The sequence below is a fragment of the Hyalella azteca genome, unplaced genomic scaffold (genome assembly GCF_000764305.2).
Source record: "Hyalella azteca isolate HAZT.00-mixed unplaced genomic scaffold, Hazt_2.0.2 contig3384, whole genome shotgun sequence".
NCBI lineage: Eukaryota > Metazoa > Arthropoda > Malacostraca > Amphipoda > Hyalellidae > Hyalella > Hyalella azteca.
The window spans coordinates 233265-250627 of record NW_025933634.1 but is presented as its reverse complement, the minus strand read 5'-3'; the positions used below and the strand labels follow the sequence as shown (position 1 = coordinate 250627).

General features: G+C 39.0%; 2 protein-coding genes across 2 annotated transcripts; one reads left to right on the top strand and one right to left on the bottom strand.

Moving 5' to 3' along the window:
* Positions 1–1737: 1737 nt before the first annotated feature.
* Positions 1738–8549, top strand: LOC108673504. The gene is made up of 9 exons (XM_018161347.2): positions 1738–3089; positions 3330–3435; positions 3578–3678; positions 4173–4300; positions 4810–4969; positions 5158–5939; positions 6207–6417; positions 6629–6764; positions 7551–8549. The coding sequence occupies exons 1-9, from the start codon at positions 2120–2122 to the stop codon at positions 7711–7713; spliced, it is 2757 nt and encodes a 918-aa protein (XP_018016836.1). The 5' UTR covers positions 1738–2119; the 3' UTR covers positions 7714–8549.
* Positions 8550–9414: 865 nt separating this feature from the next.
* On the bottom strand, positions 9415–14801 carry LOC108673503 (actin-related protein 8). The gene is made up of 5 exons (XM_018161346.2): positions 13861–14801; positions 12885–12973; positions 12465–12588; positions 12010–12183; positions 9415–9606 (listed from the first exon to the last, which is right to left on the bottom strand). Exons 1-5 carry the CDS (start codon positions 14155–14157, stop codon positions 9415–9417), a joined length of 876 nt encoding a protein of 291 aa, XP_018016835.1. The 5' UTR covers positions 14158–14801.
* Positions 14802–17363: the final 2562 nt, after the last annotated feature.

Here is a 17363-nt window from a genome sequence, read left to right as displayed (position 1 = left end):
TCCTGCAACGACTGATTTCCATTTTAACCTTTCTACCAATAAATAGTTTGATGTATAAATCATCAACGACACGATAGGTTTAGTTGAACATAAATGTATAAATGCAACGCAATATTGGCATACATCTTACAAAATCGAAAATAATTCGAATAACATGAGCGAAGAAGGTGTAAACAATATAATCCTCATTTCAGAAGGCTTTTGTTATGTATTTAAAATCTTCTGCTTCAATATACCTTCTTGCGTCATTAAACACCTGATGCCCAGGCTGAAAAGTAAAAAATTTCGTCTTTTCAAATGAGTCACAGGTGAATAACAATGAACAAATTTGAATGTGGCCACCATATCACTCCCCATCAGGATAAGGGCCTAAAATATAGTTATCAGTTTATCTGTGAAAGCTTAACTTTCCATTACTCTTCGACTCATACGATCTCTTTGCGGTGGCATAGCTGCTTTTCAGCGTCATCTTGATAAGCGCTTACCGGCACTCGAAATCCTACGCAACAATCTGTGTTTAGCTATCAAACTATCTTTTTATGGGACTGAAGAACTTGAACAATTTCAGTTAGACAACTATTTACTTTCAAAAGCAAACAACATAATCGATCGAACTTTGAAACTCCCTAATAATAATATGAACATAAAATTAATTATCAAAAATTTGAAATAGAGTAAAATTTTATTCTAGGGACATGACTAAGGTGAGCTTACTCTAAACTGTAAAGGAAGGTTAATTGTGTACTTGAACGTAAATAGGAGTAAAATTCGAAATAGAGTAAGATTTTATTCCAGGGACATGACTGATGTGAGCTTGCTCTAAAGGAAGGTTAATTGTGTACTTGAACGTAAATAGGAGTAAAATTCGAAATAGAGTAAGATTTTATTCCAGGGACATGACTGATGTGAGCTTGCTCTAAAGGAAGGTTAATTGTGTATTAATAGGAGCAGTAAATAGGAGCAACGTAAATAGGAGCAGCAAGAGCAGCTCTCAGGGAGCCGCGAGCAGTGTGTGTTGCAAGCCGCTTGACGCAACACTGCAAATGACGAAGTTCGCGGCATCACAACCAAGCACAATTGACCTTGTCCTGAGCAACGCCTCGTGCGGGGTCAGCGCTGTATATACGAACGATACAATTGCGAAATCATTATAGCACATACTGTAAGCAGGATAATTTCGACGGATTTCGAAGTTTATTTTTAGCTTCATTCTAAATTTAAAGGGTTAAATCTTCGACAATTTTTCAAGGAAACATGAATAAAATTCCAGATAAAACATAATGCGAAACACAAAATTTGAGAACGCAACAGCAGCAGCATTTTCCCGGTACCTGCCTAGCAGATATTAGTACGTGTCTGCCGTCCACAACGATCCGAATAGTTAATTAATTTGATTATTTTCTACAGACATAATGCAACTGTGTTATTAAAGAAAAATTATCATTGTGAGTAACTCAAAGGAAAATAATTAATCTGGGACAGGACAGGGAATCTAAACGATCACCAGTGTATTGCTGGCTCCGAGTCTATAGGGATTCCAATTGGAACACTCTGATTTTTCAATACAAGATCCAACATAAAGCAACCGATGTTAAAAACTACTTTCGGACAAGGACTCCAAACATAAATACAAACCAATCTTACGTTTTATTGAACTTATCTTTGCACGTGGAAACAATTTGGGGAAGTGATGATTAGAAATAAATTTTAATTGTTTCCATTTACCGGTGTGCACAAATTTTTTTGATGACCAACAGTGTATACGAATTATTTGAATGTAAAGAGACAGGATTTGATGGGAATCCTTGATAGGACCGACAGATAGGAATCTATCCGAATAAAAATTCTTCATAAGTTCAACGATACACACTATACGTCGCAATTTTCCCACAGAACAAACGTTTCATCAGAAACTCCATGCCAGCAAAGAACGAACAACGGCCTTTCAAGATATCCTTACAAGAATACTGTCATTAGGACTCTGCCAGTAATTAAGCGAACAAAACACATCCATGGAAACGACCAAACGAAAGTGAACTACGACCCTTGAAGCGTCAAGGTCGTCAGGGAGTAGCGGCAAACCAGTTAACGGCCTCCCTAGAGCAGTCAACCACCACGCATGACCTCGCAAGCGACCGACCGAACGCGCTTATCGTACGCGCCTCCAATGGCAGGTCAACTTAGCGCTCATCATTGCGTCACAGCCAAGTTCAAATCAGAGCACAACAAGAACTACAGACAACTTGCATCACTACCAAACGCAATACAAATTAAACATGCAGTTAATGATAATTTACATGGTTCTGCTGAGGGACACGATCCAGTCACTGACTCGAGGCTGTGTTCAGAAAATCAACAAAATGATTTAAGGTATCGAGAGAAGCTGAAAATAAATGGCCGTAACGCACATGCACCTAAGAATGGCAAGCAAAATCGATATATGTTGAAGACATGTAATCGGTCTGAGCTTGACTCATTACACTTTAAAGAGCTAGAGCCTGAATACATGATTTGGCCTAAGCAGCAGGATGAATGCTCCGACGAACTAGAAAATGTAAATATTATGCGTCAACGAATAAATACAGAAGAAGCAATGGAACAGAACCGACTCATTCCATGCGAAACAAATCTACTGCCAACATGGGTGTGGAGTCGAGGAAGATCGATCTGGAACTTTTCGCCGGTATGCGCAGTTATCACACAGTTCCTTATTATATCAGCATTATTAGGCCTGAGTGAATCTGCAAGCAGGTTGTCTGTTTCACAACAGCCACGCATCAGCAGCAACCAAGCGTATTATTTGGCTTGGCGTCCAGAGGTAACGCTGCATAGAGCTGACAGAACTTACTTTGCCGCACCGACTGTCAACTATAACGAGAGGAAGCTGGTGATGCAACAGCAGTACAAGTCAGGAAGGTCTGTTGACGACGTGCCAGCTCGAGACCAGAGCACTCACTACCTATCCAATAACTTTAAGCGCAACATTGCTGACAATACCGGTGTGTCGGACAACGAGCTCCTTTACCCAGTAACCGAAGAACTCCGTACTCAGGATGAAGAAAATGCGCTTCACTACCGTCTGCAAAGAGGTGAGTAATATTTTGATCACGCGAATACTTCCAAACTTACACTTTTTGAAAAGTCTCCATCTTGTAGTCGTTCTCAAAAGAGAAACTCGAGAGCTTGCGCAAATGATGAACCGTCTCGGTTGAAATTTAGAAAAGTTCACTAAAAATTACTGAAACGTTACAAATAATACCCAAGACACAACAATAATAATCGAAATATGAACGCTTGTCAGGAATCAATCAACACACATTTTTCGTCAGAGCGAGAAGAGGCAGCTCGGAAATGGGCGCCGATCGTATGGCTGCATCCCAATGAAATTTTTTTCCCGGGCGACGTGCTCGACTTCCTTCGTCACGTCAATGTCAGGTAAGTGTTTGCAATTAATGATGACAATAAAATTTCAAGGCAGAACCCTTCCACGCAATAAATATAATTAAAATGTCATCTTTGCTCCACATGCCGCCGTATTCACTCTCTCAGCGATGAATTTGTTTCATGTACGACGTAGTTCAGTCGACGATGCAGAGGATGTTGCCTACCTAAGAGAGTTGGAGCTGCCACAAGGTCCAGTCACGGAGGATATGTACCTCACTGCGCCCCTCGACACAGGTGCCAGACAATATCAACTATACATCAATCACTCGAAATAATATTAAGAGTTTACAGAATGAAAGGGTTAACATAAAAGAAGCATGTGACTGTAAAAGTTCCCTCGGAATCATAAGAATCAAGATTACAATTTCAATCAACTTTCTCAGATTTGATGATAGTAATTCATGAGTTTAAATTTATGAGTAAAAACTTCAGTCACTTCAACACAATAACACCTACATTAAAATGTTGCAAACGTTTCAACTTATCATTATTGAATCATCGTTAGAGAATTTATATCAAAATTACCTCGCACATTCATTAGTGGGAGCAACACCTAATTGCACAATTTTAATCATTACAATTGGAGCCGCATACTAGCATCATAATTCAATTTACCGCATGCGAGAGCGTGGAAACCGATTAAGGCACTTTCAATGTTGTTCTTGAACGTAAAAATATGTAAAAATAAATAAAATATAGACAATTTTTTACCGATTTCGACGAGCCAGAGTGCTGCAACTGCCCCTTGCCAGCGTTCCTCCACGGCCAGCGGCCGATCAGAGGCGAGGGCCCGCCGGTCTACGCCCACATCCACGCCTGCTACACGCCCCTCACGAGCCCTACCAGAACCCTACCGGTAAACATCAATACTTGCGTCTTTTCATCACTTAGTAATGAAATTTTAATATTCATGCCTTTTAAATGGGCCTAGATAAATTATCAATTAAAAGTGTAAGGCGAATAATCATAACTTGGAAATATCACTCGATTTTCCAAAGTCACGTGCAAGCAGCGGTCTTGAGACTGACTCGGGTTGAGTGGTTTCTTCGGCGATCGCATTTGCTCTTTAGAAATTGAATTTTTGTTTATCAATTTGAACATTTTTATGATCTCAAAATTAACAAGCAACCTTTTTTCTGCTAAAATTTGAGATTAATCGGCTGACAGTAATCGTTATCTACATTTTCATAATCGGCCATTATCTACATATAAAATATTTGTATTATTTATGGAAAATTTGTAGTAAGAGTGCAGACATAATCCATTTGTCGTGTGTCTCATAACAAATTTCTGCTCGCACGAGGGGATAATAAGGCAATGCTATAAGCTAAAACTCACTATGAACGATTCCAATATTTGTTTCAGATGGAATTATTGCTGGAACCATCACCAGAAGGCAAGCTGATAGAGGCGCGGTCGCTACGCCACCAGATCCAGACCCTGCAGCACCCCTTGCCTAGATACCGTCGCCGCAGACTGCGCGCCAGAGCAAGAGGTCGGCGCAGCATACCCGGTCAGGAAAACGGTGAGACGACAATACTTCTACTCGAACAATATAATTTTGTATGAGCTTATTGGTAGTTCACCGGCTCCAAATTATATTCGATAGATAAAATTCACTGCAGATTTTAGTCCAGAGATTCTTATCTTTATTAGCGGATTTGGGATCGTTATGTTGACTGAGTGTTTGTCGTATTGTTGCTGCTTGAGCAGGGTTCGAGCAAGAGATTGTCCCAGGAGGCGAGGATCAAAGGGCAATCATCAGGCAAAATCGAAAATTAATTTCAGCTCAGGAGTCTACTGTGGCTCAATCATTGGAATCGCCGCTAAAACGCGATGAGGAAGAAGACTCGAGAGTTATTGGGATAAATGTTAACAGTGGTCACTCGGCTGCCAAATTTGATAACGCGCTTAACCAAACTGAACCACCGACAATAATAACTCGTCAGCAAGAAAGTTCAGGCGCAGTCAGAAACACGAATTTCACTGCGGATGCCACTCTCAGTCAGCGCGGTTATGATGCGTCCCAAAATGATTCTGATAATATTAGTGGAAGTAAAGCACAGCTGGACACAGAATCTCCGGCAACTACGCAGCAGCCTTTAAATGGTCCTGCTACAAGTCAACCGATAATAATAATAGAGAACTACTCTCGAACTCATGTACACGAAACTCGTTCTTTTATTGATAACTTAAATGTGAATCATTCCATAAATACGAATGACACTTCATTTAAAGATCCATCAAATTCAACACAACAATTCAAAGAACCGACCCGTCGGCATGCCTCTCTCACGACGGGAACACACGGCCACCACTTCACCATCACGTATTGGTTCTTCTACCCGTACAACCACGGCAAGGAAATCTGCACGACCTCCATGATATTCATCGGGCGCGTGGCCAAGCCATTATACAAAGGCAAATGTCACGGTGAGACCGTCGTCATGGGTAACCACGTCGGCGACTGGGAGCATCTTTCCATTTACTTTGAGGCGAGTACCTCTTCTCAAATTAGAATATTCGAATTAATTTAAGGGGAGCATAGACATTAAATTTATTCTGATTTTCCATGTGCCAAACGAAGCGTACAGAATCTGGCAGACTACCGAAAATGAAATACATGGCGATACACTCATCTGGCATATATCATTTCCCGGCAAACTGAAGTAACTAAAGTACCTATATAGATGCAGCAGCATGGCTTAATCAAGAATGATTTACAGTCATTTGTCAATACCAATGTTTGGATTCATTAACAGGACGGAGAACCCCGCCATTTGTACCTCTCAGCCCACAATTTCGGTGCGTTCTACACGTACCAGCCCGCATGGAACCGCTTCGAATACACAAACCAGGACGTGCGTGAGGGCGTCTTCATGAAGGCAAAATACCCTCGGTACCTGGAGCTCCAGCAAGGCAGACTTGTCGTATACTCTGCTAGAGGCTCACACGGCACATGGCCACACAAAGGTGAGCAAAACCACAAAACCTAGACTCGCTATAGAGCTTCTCTGCAATTCTGACTAATTAGACGCGAAACTTAATCCAGGCGCACAGCACTAATAAAGAACATAATTGAAGTACAATAATAGAACGATACGTGGCAGTCAGCTGTATGAACTTGGACCTCATCATGACAAGATATTAGCAATATACTGTGCATTAACAATATACTGTGCAGGTGTACACCTGTACAACGACGTCATGGTGAGGCTGGAGGACGAGGCGGAACAAGGGTACTTATGGGACACGCGTCACCGGGTGCACGTCATTGACTCCCTCGCCGAGAAGAGGGGAAAGCCCATCGGTACTCACGGGTCAGTAGCTACAGAAACAACTTTATCTAATACTAAGTGCAATAAATACGTGGAATATTTCTAGATTGGGATAGGGATTGTGAATCATATAATATCATAGAATAGGATATCATATTCTCATATCATAGAAGAGATTGCGAGTCATGGAATAGATAAGAGATTGTGAAACAACTACTTGAATAACTCTATAGGCGTCTAATTCACATCATACATTCCTCATTAGTTGCACCTTTAAACAAAACAAAGAACCACTTCGTATCAATTAAAACTTCGTCAAAAATTTAGTTTAAAAAAAGTGGGGGGCGCGCTGCCCCACGTTACCCTATCTACAGAAACAAATTCATCTAATATTAAGTGCAATAAAGACGTGGAATATTTCTCGCCTGTGACAGGGATTGTGGATCACTATCATAACATAGAATATGCTATCATATTCTCATATCATAGAAGAGATTGTGAGTCATGGAATACTTATCTTGTGGATAAGAGATTATGAAACAACTATTACCTACTCCGATATAAGTAGAAGCCATAACGGTAAATTTGTTTTCAGCCTAATTTCATCATATTCAAACAATATAAACAATTATTAGTATTCGTTATATTATCTGTTCTAATAGAAGAAAGGTTTCGTTCTTTCGCGGCTGTGTTTGTCGCCATGACCAAGTTATACCTCTGATCATAGGTTTCATGTTATTCGTTAAAACTATGAATGGCATGCAAAAGTAAAAATTACTTCATTGAAGACGTTAAATGATAAATAAATAAAATACATTATTTTTTTAGCAAATGGTTCGACTTTCGAGGGAAGTGGGGCAACCCGAGCTCGAACTGCCACCCTGGAATGCTTGGATACTGCGAGCTCCGGGACGGTCCTCTGGGCATCACTATGAAGAGGCTCAACTTCCCCTGTCACATTCCCAGGCACTACACGTTCCCTAAACCCTAAACATCACGCACGACTGGGCATCACCATGAAGAGGCTCAACTTACCCTGTCACATTCCCAGGCACTACACGTTCCCTAAACCCTAGACATCACGCACGACTGGGCATCACCATGAAGAGGCTCAACTTCCCCTGTCACATTCCCAGGCAATACACGTTCCCTAAACCCTAAACATCACGCAGGACTGGGCATCACCATGAAGAGGCTCAACTTCCCCTGTCACATTCCCAGGCACTACACGTTCCCTAAACCCTAAACATCACGCACGACAGGGCATCACCATGAAGAGGCTCAACTTCCCTTGTCACATTCCCAGGCACTACACGTTCCCTAAACATCACGCACGACTGGGCCATTTCACTACTCGCCATTTTTTTTTTCTTACGATCGAATTATCGCCTCGGAGTTAATAAAGAAGGGAAGTACGGTGAAATATTAGTCCAGAAACCATAATAATCGCCGAGTTATTAAAGAACTTCAATCTCCTTTTAAAAAATAACAATTCCTAACCCAAGTTAAATCGACATTGTGCTTGTTGACGACTGTAAAATAAGGATCTTGCAAAGCAGCTAAAGACGGCCGCGGAATCACATAGCACTTCTAAGCAAAACGCGACTTTAAAAATCATAAATGGTTTAAGAGTGAAGACATGTAATCACATAATTTATTTATTTTAATGCCTAGTCTTGTTTGACAATAACAATCGTGAAATGATAACTTTTTCTTAGCAAGAATTGATCAATTTATGATAAAGACGAGTGCTTTCACTGTCCAGCTTTGCTTGACTACGTAGAATTAAGCTGTTGAATAATGTGTATATACAATGTAAAACAATTATTTTCGCGTTACTTATTTACTCCCATAAGAATAAGTACTGAAAGAATTACTTTACTACCGTCGTATACTTCAGTTATTGACAGGCGTTGATCTCAACATAAATAAATAAATAAAATAATGCACATAAATACAGGCCAGTCAGGGCCCATACTTTCAAAAAAAGTTAAGAGATCGTAAGTCCATCAGCCAATCATTGACGGCCACGCAAGCAAAATCCACCAATCATAGACAAGAAAATAGAGCGTAAGTACTTACGTTCACTTAGCGAGTTTTGAAAGTATGGCCAGGGAGATGAGCAAGCGGTTGGAAAACTGAGCATAATTTGATTTATTCACTTACCTACAGCTTCTTGTAGAACATAGCGGATATTCACATTCGTAAAATTATTTTAATAAATTAATTTAATTAGATAAGTTAAATTAAGAGGCGAGATATTACAACAATAAATGCGTCATTAGTCAGCAATTTTCAGATTAACCAATTAACTATTTAATTAATTAATTAACCACACAACTTATTGACAGAGTATGTTGCTTTATTACGGACGATACTCGGTTATTAAAACTTACCAGGTCATGGTAAGAGCATTAAATTTGGGCGTCTAATGATAGAGAATAATTCAAGTGTAGATTAGTGCTCTGAGTTCAATTGTAAAAGGTTGCTTGAAGTTTAAGAAGAATAATTCAAAGTAGATCGGTGTTCCGAGTTCAACAATAAGAAGTGATGAACTTCTAACTTAACAGAACATAACATAGTGATCTCGGCGCTGAAGTGTAGGCCTATTGTGGCCTGTCGCCTGATGTGGCCTGTCTAAAATCGTGTCATTTGACCGGATCTTTTCATGACTGACGATAGTTTGAAATAGCTACTCGACCTCCATCAGGTTCGACATGGTGCTTGGCATTTCAAATCTGAACATAACTTCAATTTGATGAACATCACTGACCTGGAAGACGAAGCAGGCAGCGAAGCCCATAGTGTCGAGCAGCAGTCGCGTGATATGCACGACGTGCTCGCGCGAGTACAGCGCTGGGATCACCACGCAGCACCGGAAATTCTGAGCAATTAATGAATGACTAATTCTGAATCACGAATACTTTCTACAGCGACTGATAAGCAGCACAAAGTAATGCAATAATTTGTGTTTTTAAATAAAACAGTGCTTTTAGTAACAAAATATGGTTATTAGGCATTATCAATCGTGCCTACATTTTCGGATAAAATAGCTATTAATGTGTGAATAAACAGACTTCATTAGTTAAAATGGACACGTTGAATATTCTTGGTGATAAAATTTGGATAATAACAATTAGATTTTGCAATTATCTATTCAAATGCATCTTACCTACACTGACACTTCAGTTAAAAAATTACCAGTAATAATATCATGCTGCTTTGATACAACAACATTTCCTATCAACCTTGCTTCTGTGTCCACCCCTACTAGACAGTGCTATCTCCTCCTGGTAGTGAAAGGCATGGCTATGAATTTATATGAGACGATAGCTGAAGTAATGACCTAGTGTCATTATAATAATAGTCATTTTAATAATAGTCATTATAATAATAGTCATTATAATAATAATAGTAATGGTGTGAGGGCAGGTTCGCTGGGTGTAAGTAAAGGAACATGCAGGGCGAATGAGAGGAGGAAGGACGAGTATTTTGCATGTAATTTGGTGTTAAGGAAACTGGTGCAAATGAGAGCGGAATGTGAGGCGCGCAAGATACACACGAGATAATATCTGTAATGATAGGTAAACTACGTACCTACGTGTAATGATGGTATGGCTCTGTATGAGAGAGAGGAGGGTGAGATTGTTGGTATGGAGTATGAGAGTGTGTGCGGAGAGGACTGCAGTGATTGTGAATTCGTCAACTGGAGTTGTGGCTCTGATCTAGAGTGTACAAATGTTTTTGGAGAGCACGTGTTGGCAGAGAAGAAGGAATAGGAGGAGCACACAAAGTCTCAATTATTGAAGAAAAAATGCAAAATAAATTAAAACTAATCATAACAAATATCTTAATTCTGGTTCCTCTTTCAGGCTATGCAAAAGTTTTTCTCAGTCGATAAATCTTGGTATCCTAGTAGGTATTTTAATGGCTAATAATAGGTTCTTAGAATGTCTAAGGCAGTACTAATCTTTAATTAACAATAGGTTGCAGTTAAGATATTACCGTAGCTGCAATCACTAATCAGTTATGAAGAAGTTAAGTGAGTATTTTAGCAGTAAAAGTAGTTGAATGAACAGTAAATAGATGTATGAACAGTAAAAGAAATTGAATGAGTATTAAAGAGATGTTGGATAAGTACCGTAGTAATAATATGCGTTTAAAAATTACTTTTTAAAGACAACACTTCTGAACAATCCAGTGTCTTGGATGTTACACATGTACAATGAATTTCTAATTTTATTTTCAAATATTGAAAAACAAATTATTTTTTCAAATTTTTCTAAGATATCAAAATTTTGCAAATTTTCAAAATTATTTATTCTATCAATTGATTCATGCATTGTCTCTGACTTTATGCAATTGTGCAAATTTTCAGATCAATTGGACAGGTCAAATTGTGTCATATATGGATTATAAGATTTGAAGCAGACAAAATTATTTATTTGAATTTTTTTGATAATGAAAATTTTTTTTACTTTATAAAATTATTTATTCTGTCAATTGATTCATGCATTGTCTTCAACTTTACACAAGTGTGCCAAATTTCAGATCGATTGGACAGGTGGAAGTGTGTTAAATATCCATTATAAGATTTGTAGCAGACAGACAGACAGACAGACAGACAAACAAGAAGTGAAGTTAAAGAGAAGTGTTGTAAAATAATATGCGTTTAAAAATTGCTTTTTAAAGACAACACTTCTGCACAATCCAGTATCTTGGATGTTACACATGTACAACGAATTTCTAATTTCGTTTTCATGTATTGAAAAAAAATTATTCTTCAAATTTTTATAAGATATCAAAATTTTGTAAATTTTAAAAAATTATTTATTCTGTCAATTGATTCATACATTGTCACTGACTTTATGCAATTGTGCAAAATTTCAGATCAATTGGACAGGTCAAATTGTGTCATATATGGATTATAAGATTTGTAGGAGACGAAATTATTTTTTATAAAATTATTTATTCTGTCAATTGATTCATGCATTGTCTCCAACTTTACGCAAGTGTGCCAAATTTCAAATCGATTGGACAGGTAGAAGTGTATTAAATATCGATTATAAGATTTGTAGCAGACAGACAGACAAACAAGAAGTGAAGTTAAAGAGAAGTGTTGTAAAAAGAGGTTCAATGAGCAGTAGAGATTAAATGAGCAGTAAAGAGGTTGAATGAGCAGAAAAGAGATGTTCATAAAAAAGCATGCAATACTGGTTACAATAAACAAACACTAGTAATATTTTTGGAAAAGTAATTTAGGAAAAATGTGCATAAATTCAATTACTTTGAATTCCTTGCGTGATATACCAAGTTTATCTTCTATGGCACAAGACCAGATGGTCTCGAGGTCAGCCATGACCGCAGTAAGGGAGCCTGAGATGCCCGAGTGAGTGTTGAGATCGCCGCGCTGCCATGGGAAGTGGATGTGGTATGGCGCTTCAGGGGAAATGTTCAGAACCTAGGAAAAAACATTTTATCAGCGATCAAAAAAACAAAATGACTGGTTAGGATTTAGTAGATGAATTTGTGTCACTGCTGCAATAGAATCTCCTTTAAATGTTCAAGGAAATCATTGCCTATAATTAATAAAAAAAACATGTAAAATAATGAAGCCACACCCATCATGTTTAACAAACATGGTACCTACCATGGTACCCGAATATTTCAATATTGCATAAATATATCCAGACAAATACAGAGTGTCTAGTTTCATAGTTAACTGAAGCCTTAGGTAATTACTTGATCTCCAATAAGGTAATCTTCTGAAGGATGAAGAAGTGGAGGGCATGGGCTGGAGAACTCATCAATTGTTGGCGTCACTCTTCGATTATGAGCAGCTATTTGCTTCAAAGGTGTTGCATACCTGTTGATATCAGGGAAAATTCTTTCAGACAAACTCCTTTGGAAATTTCAACCAATGAAGTCAGAAAAACTTAGCTAACTTTACAGAAGGAGCTTACATTTTCCCTGCCCTTAAAATTGTAATTAACCAGCATCTAAAATAGGATTTCATTAGTTTGAATCCTTCAATGGAGTCACAAAGAGAACACCCAAAATTCAAAATCAAGGGACACAAAAATTCCAAAGATATCATCAATACAGTATAAGCCAGCTAAAGTCCTGACTTTTCAAGAAGAATAATTCACTTCAAATTCTCACCGTTGTGAGCCATCTGATTTCAGTGAAGCCTGCAAGATGTTGCTGACTTTTATGCGGCATTCCTCAACTTCTTCAAGTTTGTCACTGCTCTATAACCAAAATGATTTAATCATGCTACAGTGAAAATGCTTAAGAGAAAGTAAGATATATACTAGTAAAATTATCTTAATAAAAATATCAGTAAGATCTATAGGTAAAAAATTAGTTAATTGAATTCATAGATTTCTATTGCAATATTTTAGGCATTTTTCCAAGGTTTAAAATATTACTAAAACTATAAAACAATTAGCCACAAGCTATAAATAGGCTAATTTAAATTCTAAATTTAGGACTCATAAGTTTAGCTTTGTTTTATGATGATATTATTATTCATTTAGCTTTGTATTATGATGATATGATACTAATGATAGCATCTAATGAGTAATGAACAAATTGAACATTACGTATATGCCATTATTGGAAAAAATATATATGCACAACATATTCCAAGCATGATTGACAATTTGACATTTCACATTTAACAGTACACCAGCCTAAATCCAGACTCCAGAGCATGGTACATCATACCTACATGTATTCATGTAAATTATCATAATCAACATACCTAGTTAATATTTTGGATTTAAAGACCTAAAATCGGATTTTTCTAAATACCTAAACTGTGTGATATTTTTTTAAGCAACTTACCTACTTATCTACAAGTTACAGGCTTGATTGATATAAATTAAATGAAAAATCATTTATAAAATTCCAGCCTGTGTAACCTGCATTATTAGTAGGTATCAACTTTAATTTTCTGGAGTATGAAGATTCGCAGTACTATGAAGAATATATTCACTCAAAAATATTAGATTTGACATTCTATTATGCTCATTGGAATTTGATTGTTCTACTAAGTTTTTTTAGAAATTCAACTAAAAATATATAGGTATTCTATTTTTTATTATATAATAATTGTCTAAATAAAAATACTTACAATCTTAGTCAGAGGTACAATTATAGGGTCTCGTCTTCTTGCTGAGGTCAAATTAGTATTTCTCAATCTCCGTGCAATTGCATGAAGTACAGTGTAAGGTTGAGAGTCTGACGGGCGTCCCAGCCTAAGATTGCGGCTTCCAGGGTGCAAAACAATACAAGTTCTAGGGTCGACAGGAGCTTGTAGTTGCTTTTGATGGTCATAATCTATTTGCGGCTGTTCAATTTCAATGCATGATGGGCCAGCATCCATTTCATGTTTAAAAATTTCACCGTTGTTTGATGTAATTGAGTCCATACTAATGATACTACTGCAAGAACAATTCACTTAATATTTCAAGCCAAGAGCCAGGATTGCGTCGTTTTACGGAATCAATCCGCAACTTCGTAAGAGTTGATTCTACTTTTGTAAACAAAACCACGCGGCAAATAAAGATTTTTTTAATTGATTTTCAGACTTCGGGTATGATGAGATCACACCTCCCAGTCTGAGCACAACTTGATTTTTCTCTGAGCCTTTCTTTCTCTTGCCAACAGTCGTTCACAGATTAATCTCTAGCTCACTCTCACCAGCCGGTGGTTGTTGTGTAAAAGAAGAGATAAAAGGATTAGTTACTGGGCGTCTTCATAGGGTGTTTACAATGCTGCAGCTTAGCAGGTATTGTCCCAGCCGACGAATTGCCGCTGTGCGTATTTTCTGAGGGATATCTCCTCCACCAAGAGCTGACACAAGGTTCCAAGGAAGTGAAAGATTTTCCAAGTTGGAGCGAAACTCCCGCCTCTGGTTTGTGTAGAGCGAACAATGCAAGATGAAATGATTAATAGTGTCCTCGACATTGCATGTAGGACACATGCTGGAATTGGACAAATTGAAACGAGACAAATGAGCCCTCACGCCGGCATGACCAAGTCGCAGAAAATAAAGATTTGCCCTGATTCGAACACCGAGAATCGACAAAGCTCAGAACTGAAAAGAAGAAGCAAACCCAAAATTTTAAGGAAAGTAATTGTGTTTTTCAGTCACTCTTAGTAATATAATTTTGAATTTTTCACTTATTGTTTAGGGTAGATTTGGAAAAAGGCATTGAAGTTCCACGTCGGAATGTAGTTGGATGTCTCATGTATTGTATTTATATATGTATATAGATGACCGTAACTTGGTTGAGAATTGATTTCTGACTGAATGATGACTGAATGGCTCTAGTTGCAGAAAAATCCTAATATCAAAATTACACAACATAAAGGACCTCACTGGACCAGCAACACTCGGGACCCACCTAGCGTGAGGACAGCTAGCGCCTGGCGACTAACATCCTTTTGAGACCAATCACGATTATTGAACACGAAACCCCATGGCAAACCAAACCCGGGTACGAAAATCGCCTAACACCTTGGTTTGACCAACCAATTCTACAAACAATTCCAGCACCGGGACCAAAAAACCCTTGGCCAAGCACGTCTGTAGATCAACTACGCCTGTGTATCAGGCCTGTATGGTCCTAGGGACCAACCATAACTGTGGACCAGGTATGCCTGGGGACCAACCATAACTGTGGACCCGGCATGTCTGGGGACCACATGCCTGGGGGCTAGCACCCGACCACAAGTAATTATTGCTTGTTGTTTGATTCCGTCTCAGGGGATTTTTAAGACCAGGGTGACAAGAGTTATGCCAATAGGAACAGATTTAAAGTAAGTAGGGCGGCTTGGTGTAATTAATCGGTCAATGACAACAAATTAAAGGTTGCCAGTATTTATTGTTAGCTCACTTGACCTCCTCGATGATGATGGCCACTGGACTAACTAGGAGATGAGGGGACGTGACGATGACGAGGTGTCAGGAGCACGTGGTGATGACGAGGTGTCAGGAGCACGTGGTGATGACGAGGTGTCAGGAGCACGTGGTGATGACGAGGTGTCAAGAGCACATGGTGATGACGAGGTGTCAGGAGCACGTGGTGATGACGAGGTGTCAGGAGCACGTGGTGATGACGAGGTGTCAGGAGCACGTGGTGATGACGAGGTGTCAACCTGTCTCTTATACACATCTAGATGTGTATAAGAGACGAGTTTAGATCTATGAACAAGGCACGAAAAGGAAAAGAATCGGCGACAGGCCACATCAGGCCTACATTTCAGCGCCGACATCATTATGTTATGTTATTACATGGCACGGGCGAGATGAACGAGTGAAGAGACATTATGAGGTATCTGAACGTACCTAATGGCAGTAGTAATGAGTGATGTGACGTGATGATTTAGCGAAGTGTTGTCACGGTAACATTCACAAGTGGAGTGATGAAGCAGCTGAAGGTGCATGGCCAGCAGTCACGAGCTGAGTGGCGATGCAGCTGATCGTGTCTGAGCCGTAGTCTCTAGTGGAGTGACGAAGCAACTGAACATGTCTGGGCAGCAGTCGCGATTAGTGTGACGTGATAAGGTAGCTGCACCCAAGTGAAATACAATTAATGTTGTATCTCACAATTTGAAGCGACGGGCATACAGGTTACCACGTGAGCCCAAGGCTTGACAGAGGAAAAAAATTATGACTTTATAAAGCAAGCTTGCATTTTCTCTGGATCTCATCAGTAGGATGAGAATAATTTAAGTGCTGAAATATCGAAATCTCGCCAGCCAACAGAAGTGTTGTATGAAGCTGTGATCTGATTGTGTGGAACCTGTGAAAGCTGTGATGCCTAAAGCGAGGTGGCCCCGCTATGATGTGCTCTGAAATCTCACTAGATAAACTATCATCATACCTGTTCTGGTAAAAAATCAACCCTGGCGTACAACCGCTATCAGGGAACAATTGCACATTGGCTTCAACCATACCAGGAACAATTAAAGCCTTTGGACCAACCAACCACGGCAAAGACCAATCATGTTAGGATGCACACCATTCCTGTGGACCAAAAGCACATGGCACTTAACATAACTTCAAACGAACCTGACATGGAAGCCCACAAAGCCTGAGAACCAACCACTCCGAGAGGGCAACTATTCCCGAGGTTAGCCCCAGCGAGGAAACTAATCTTATCGTAGCCAACGGGGCACCTACTGGAGGAGCACCAACTTCTCATTTTAGCTCAAATACCCATCCGTCGGTTAGCACGTTTTCAGATAACAAAAAATATGTCTACCTAATTTTTGTCAATTCTTTAAAAAATCGGGTCAGGTTGCGCTCTCGGACCAAGTGACTAAAAGCTTAACCGGCACCAGAGTACTCGGGTTTCAGAATAGATCATTATTCAAAAGAATCTGTCTATGTTTTCTGAATGTTTCAGAAAATTATCTATCAATTAGATCGATCAAAAAACTAAATTTTCTATGACCCGTATACGTAGGTCTGGGATTGCCGGACCTGTTATGGGTCAGCCTGGCAAGAGATGAATTACTTCACATAAATCGACGGGAATTTGGTTTAAATGTTTATAGTTTTCTGGACGTTTTAGACTATTCTCTATCGATTAGTTCGATCAGAAAATCAACCTATTCTGCTATTCA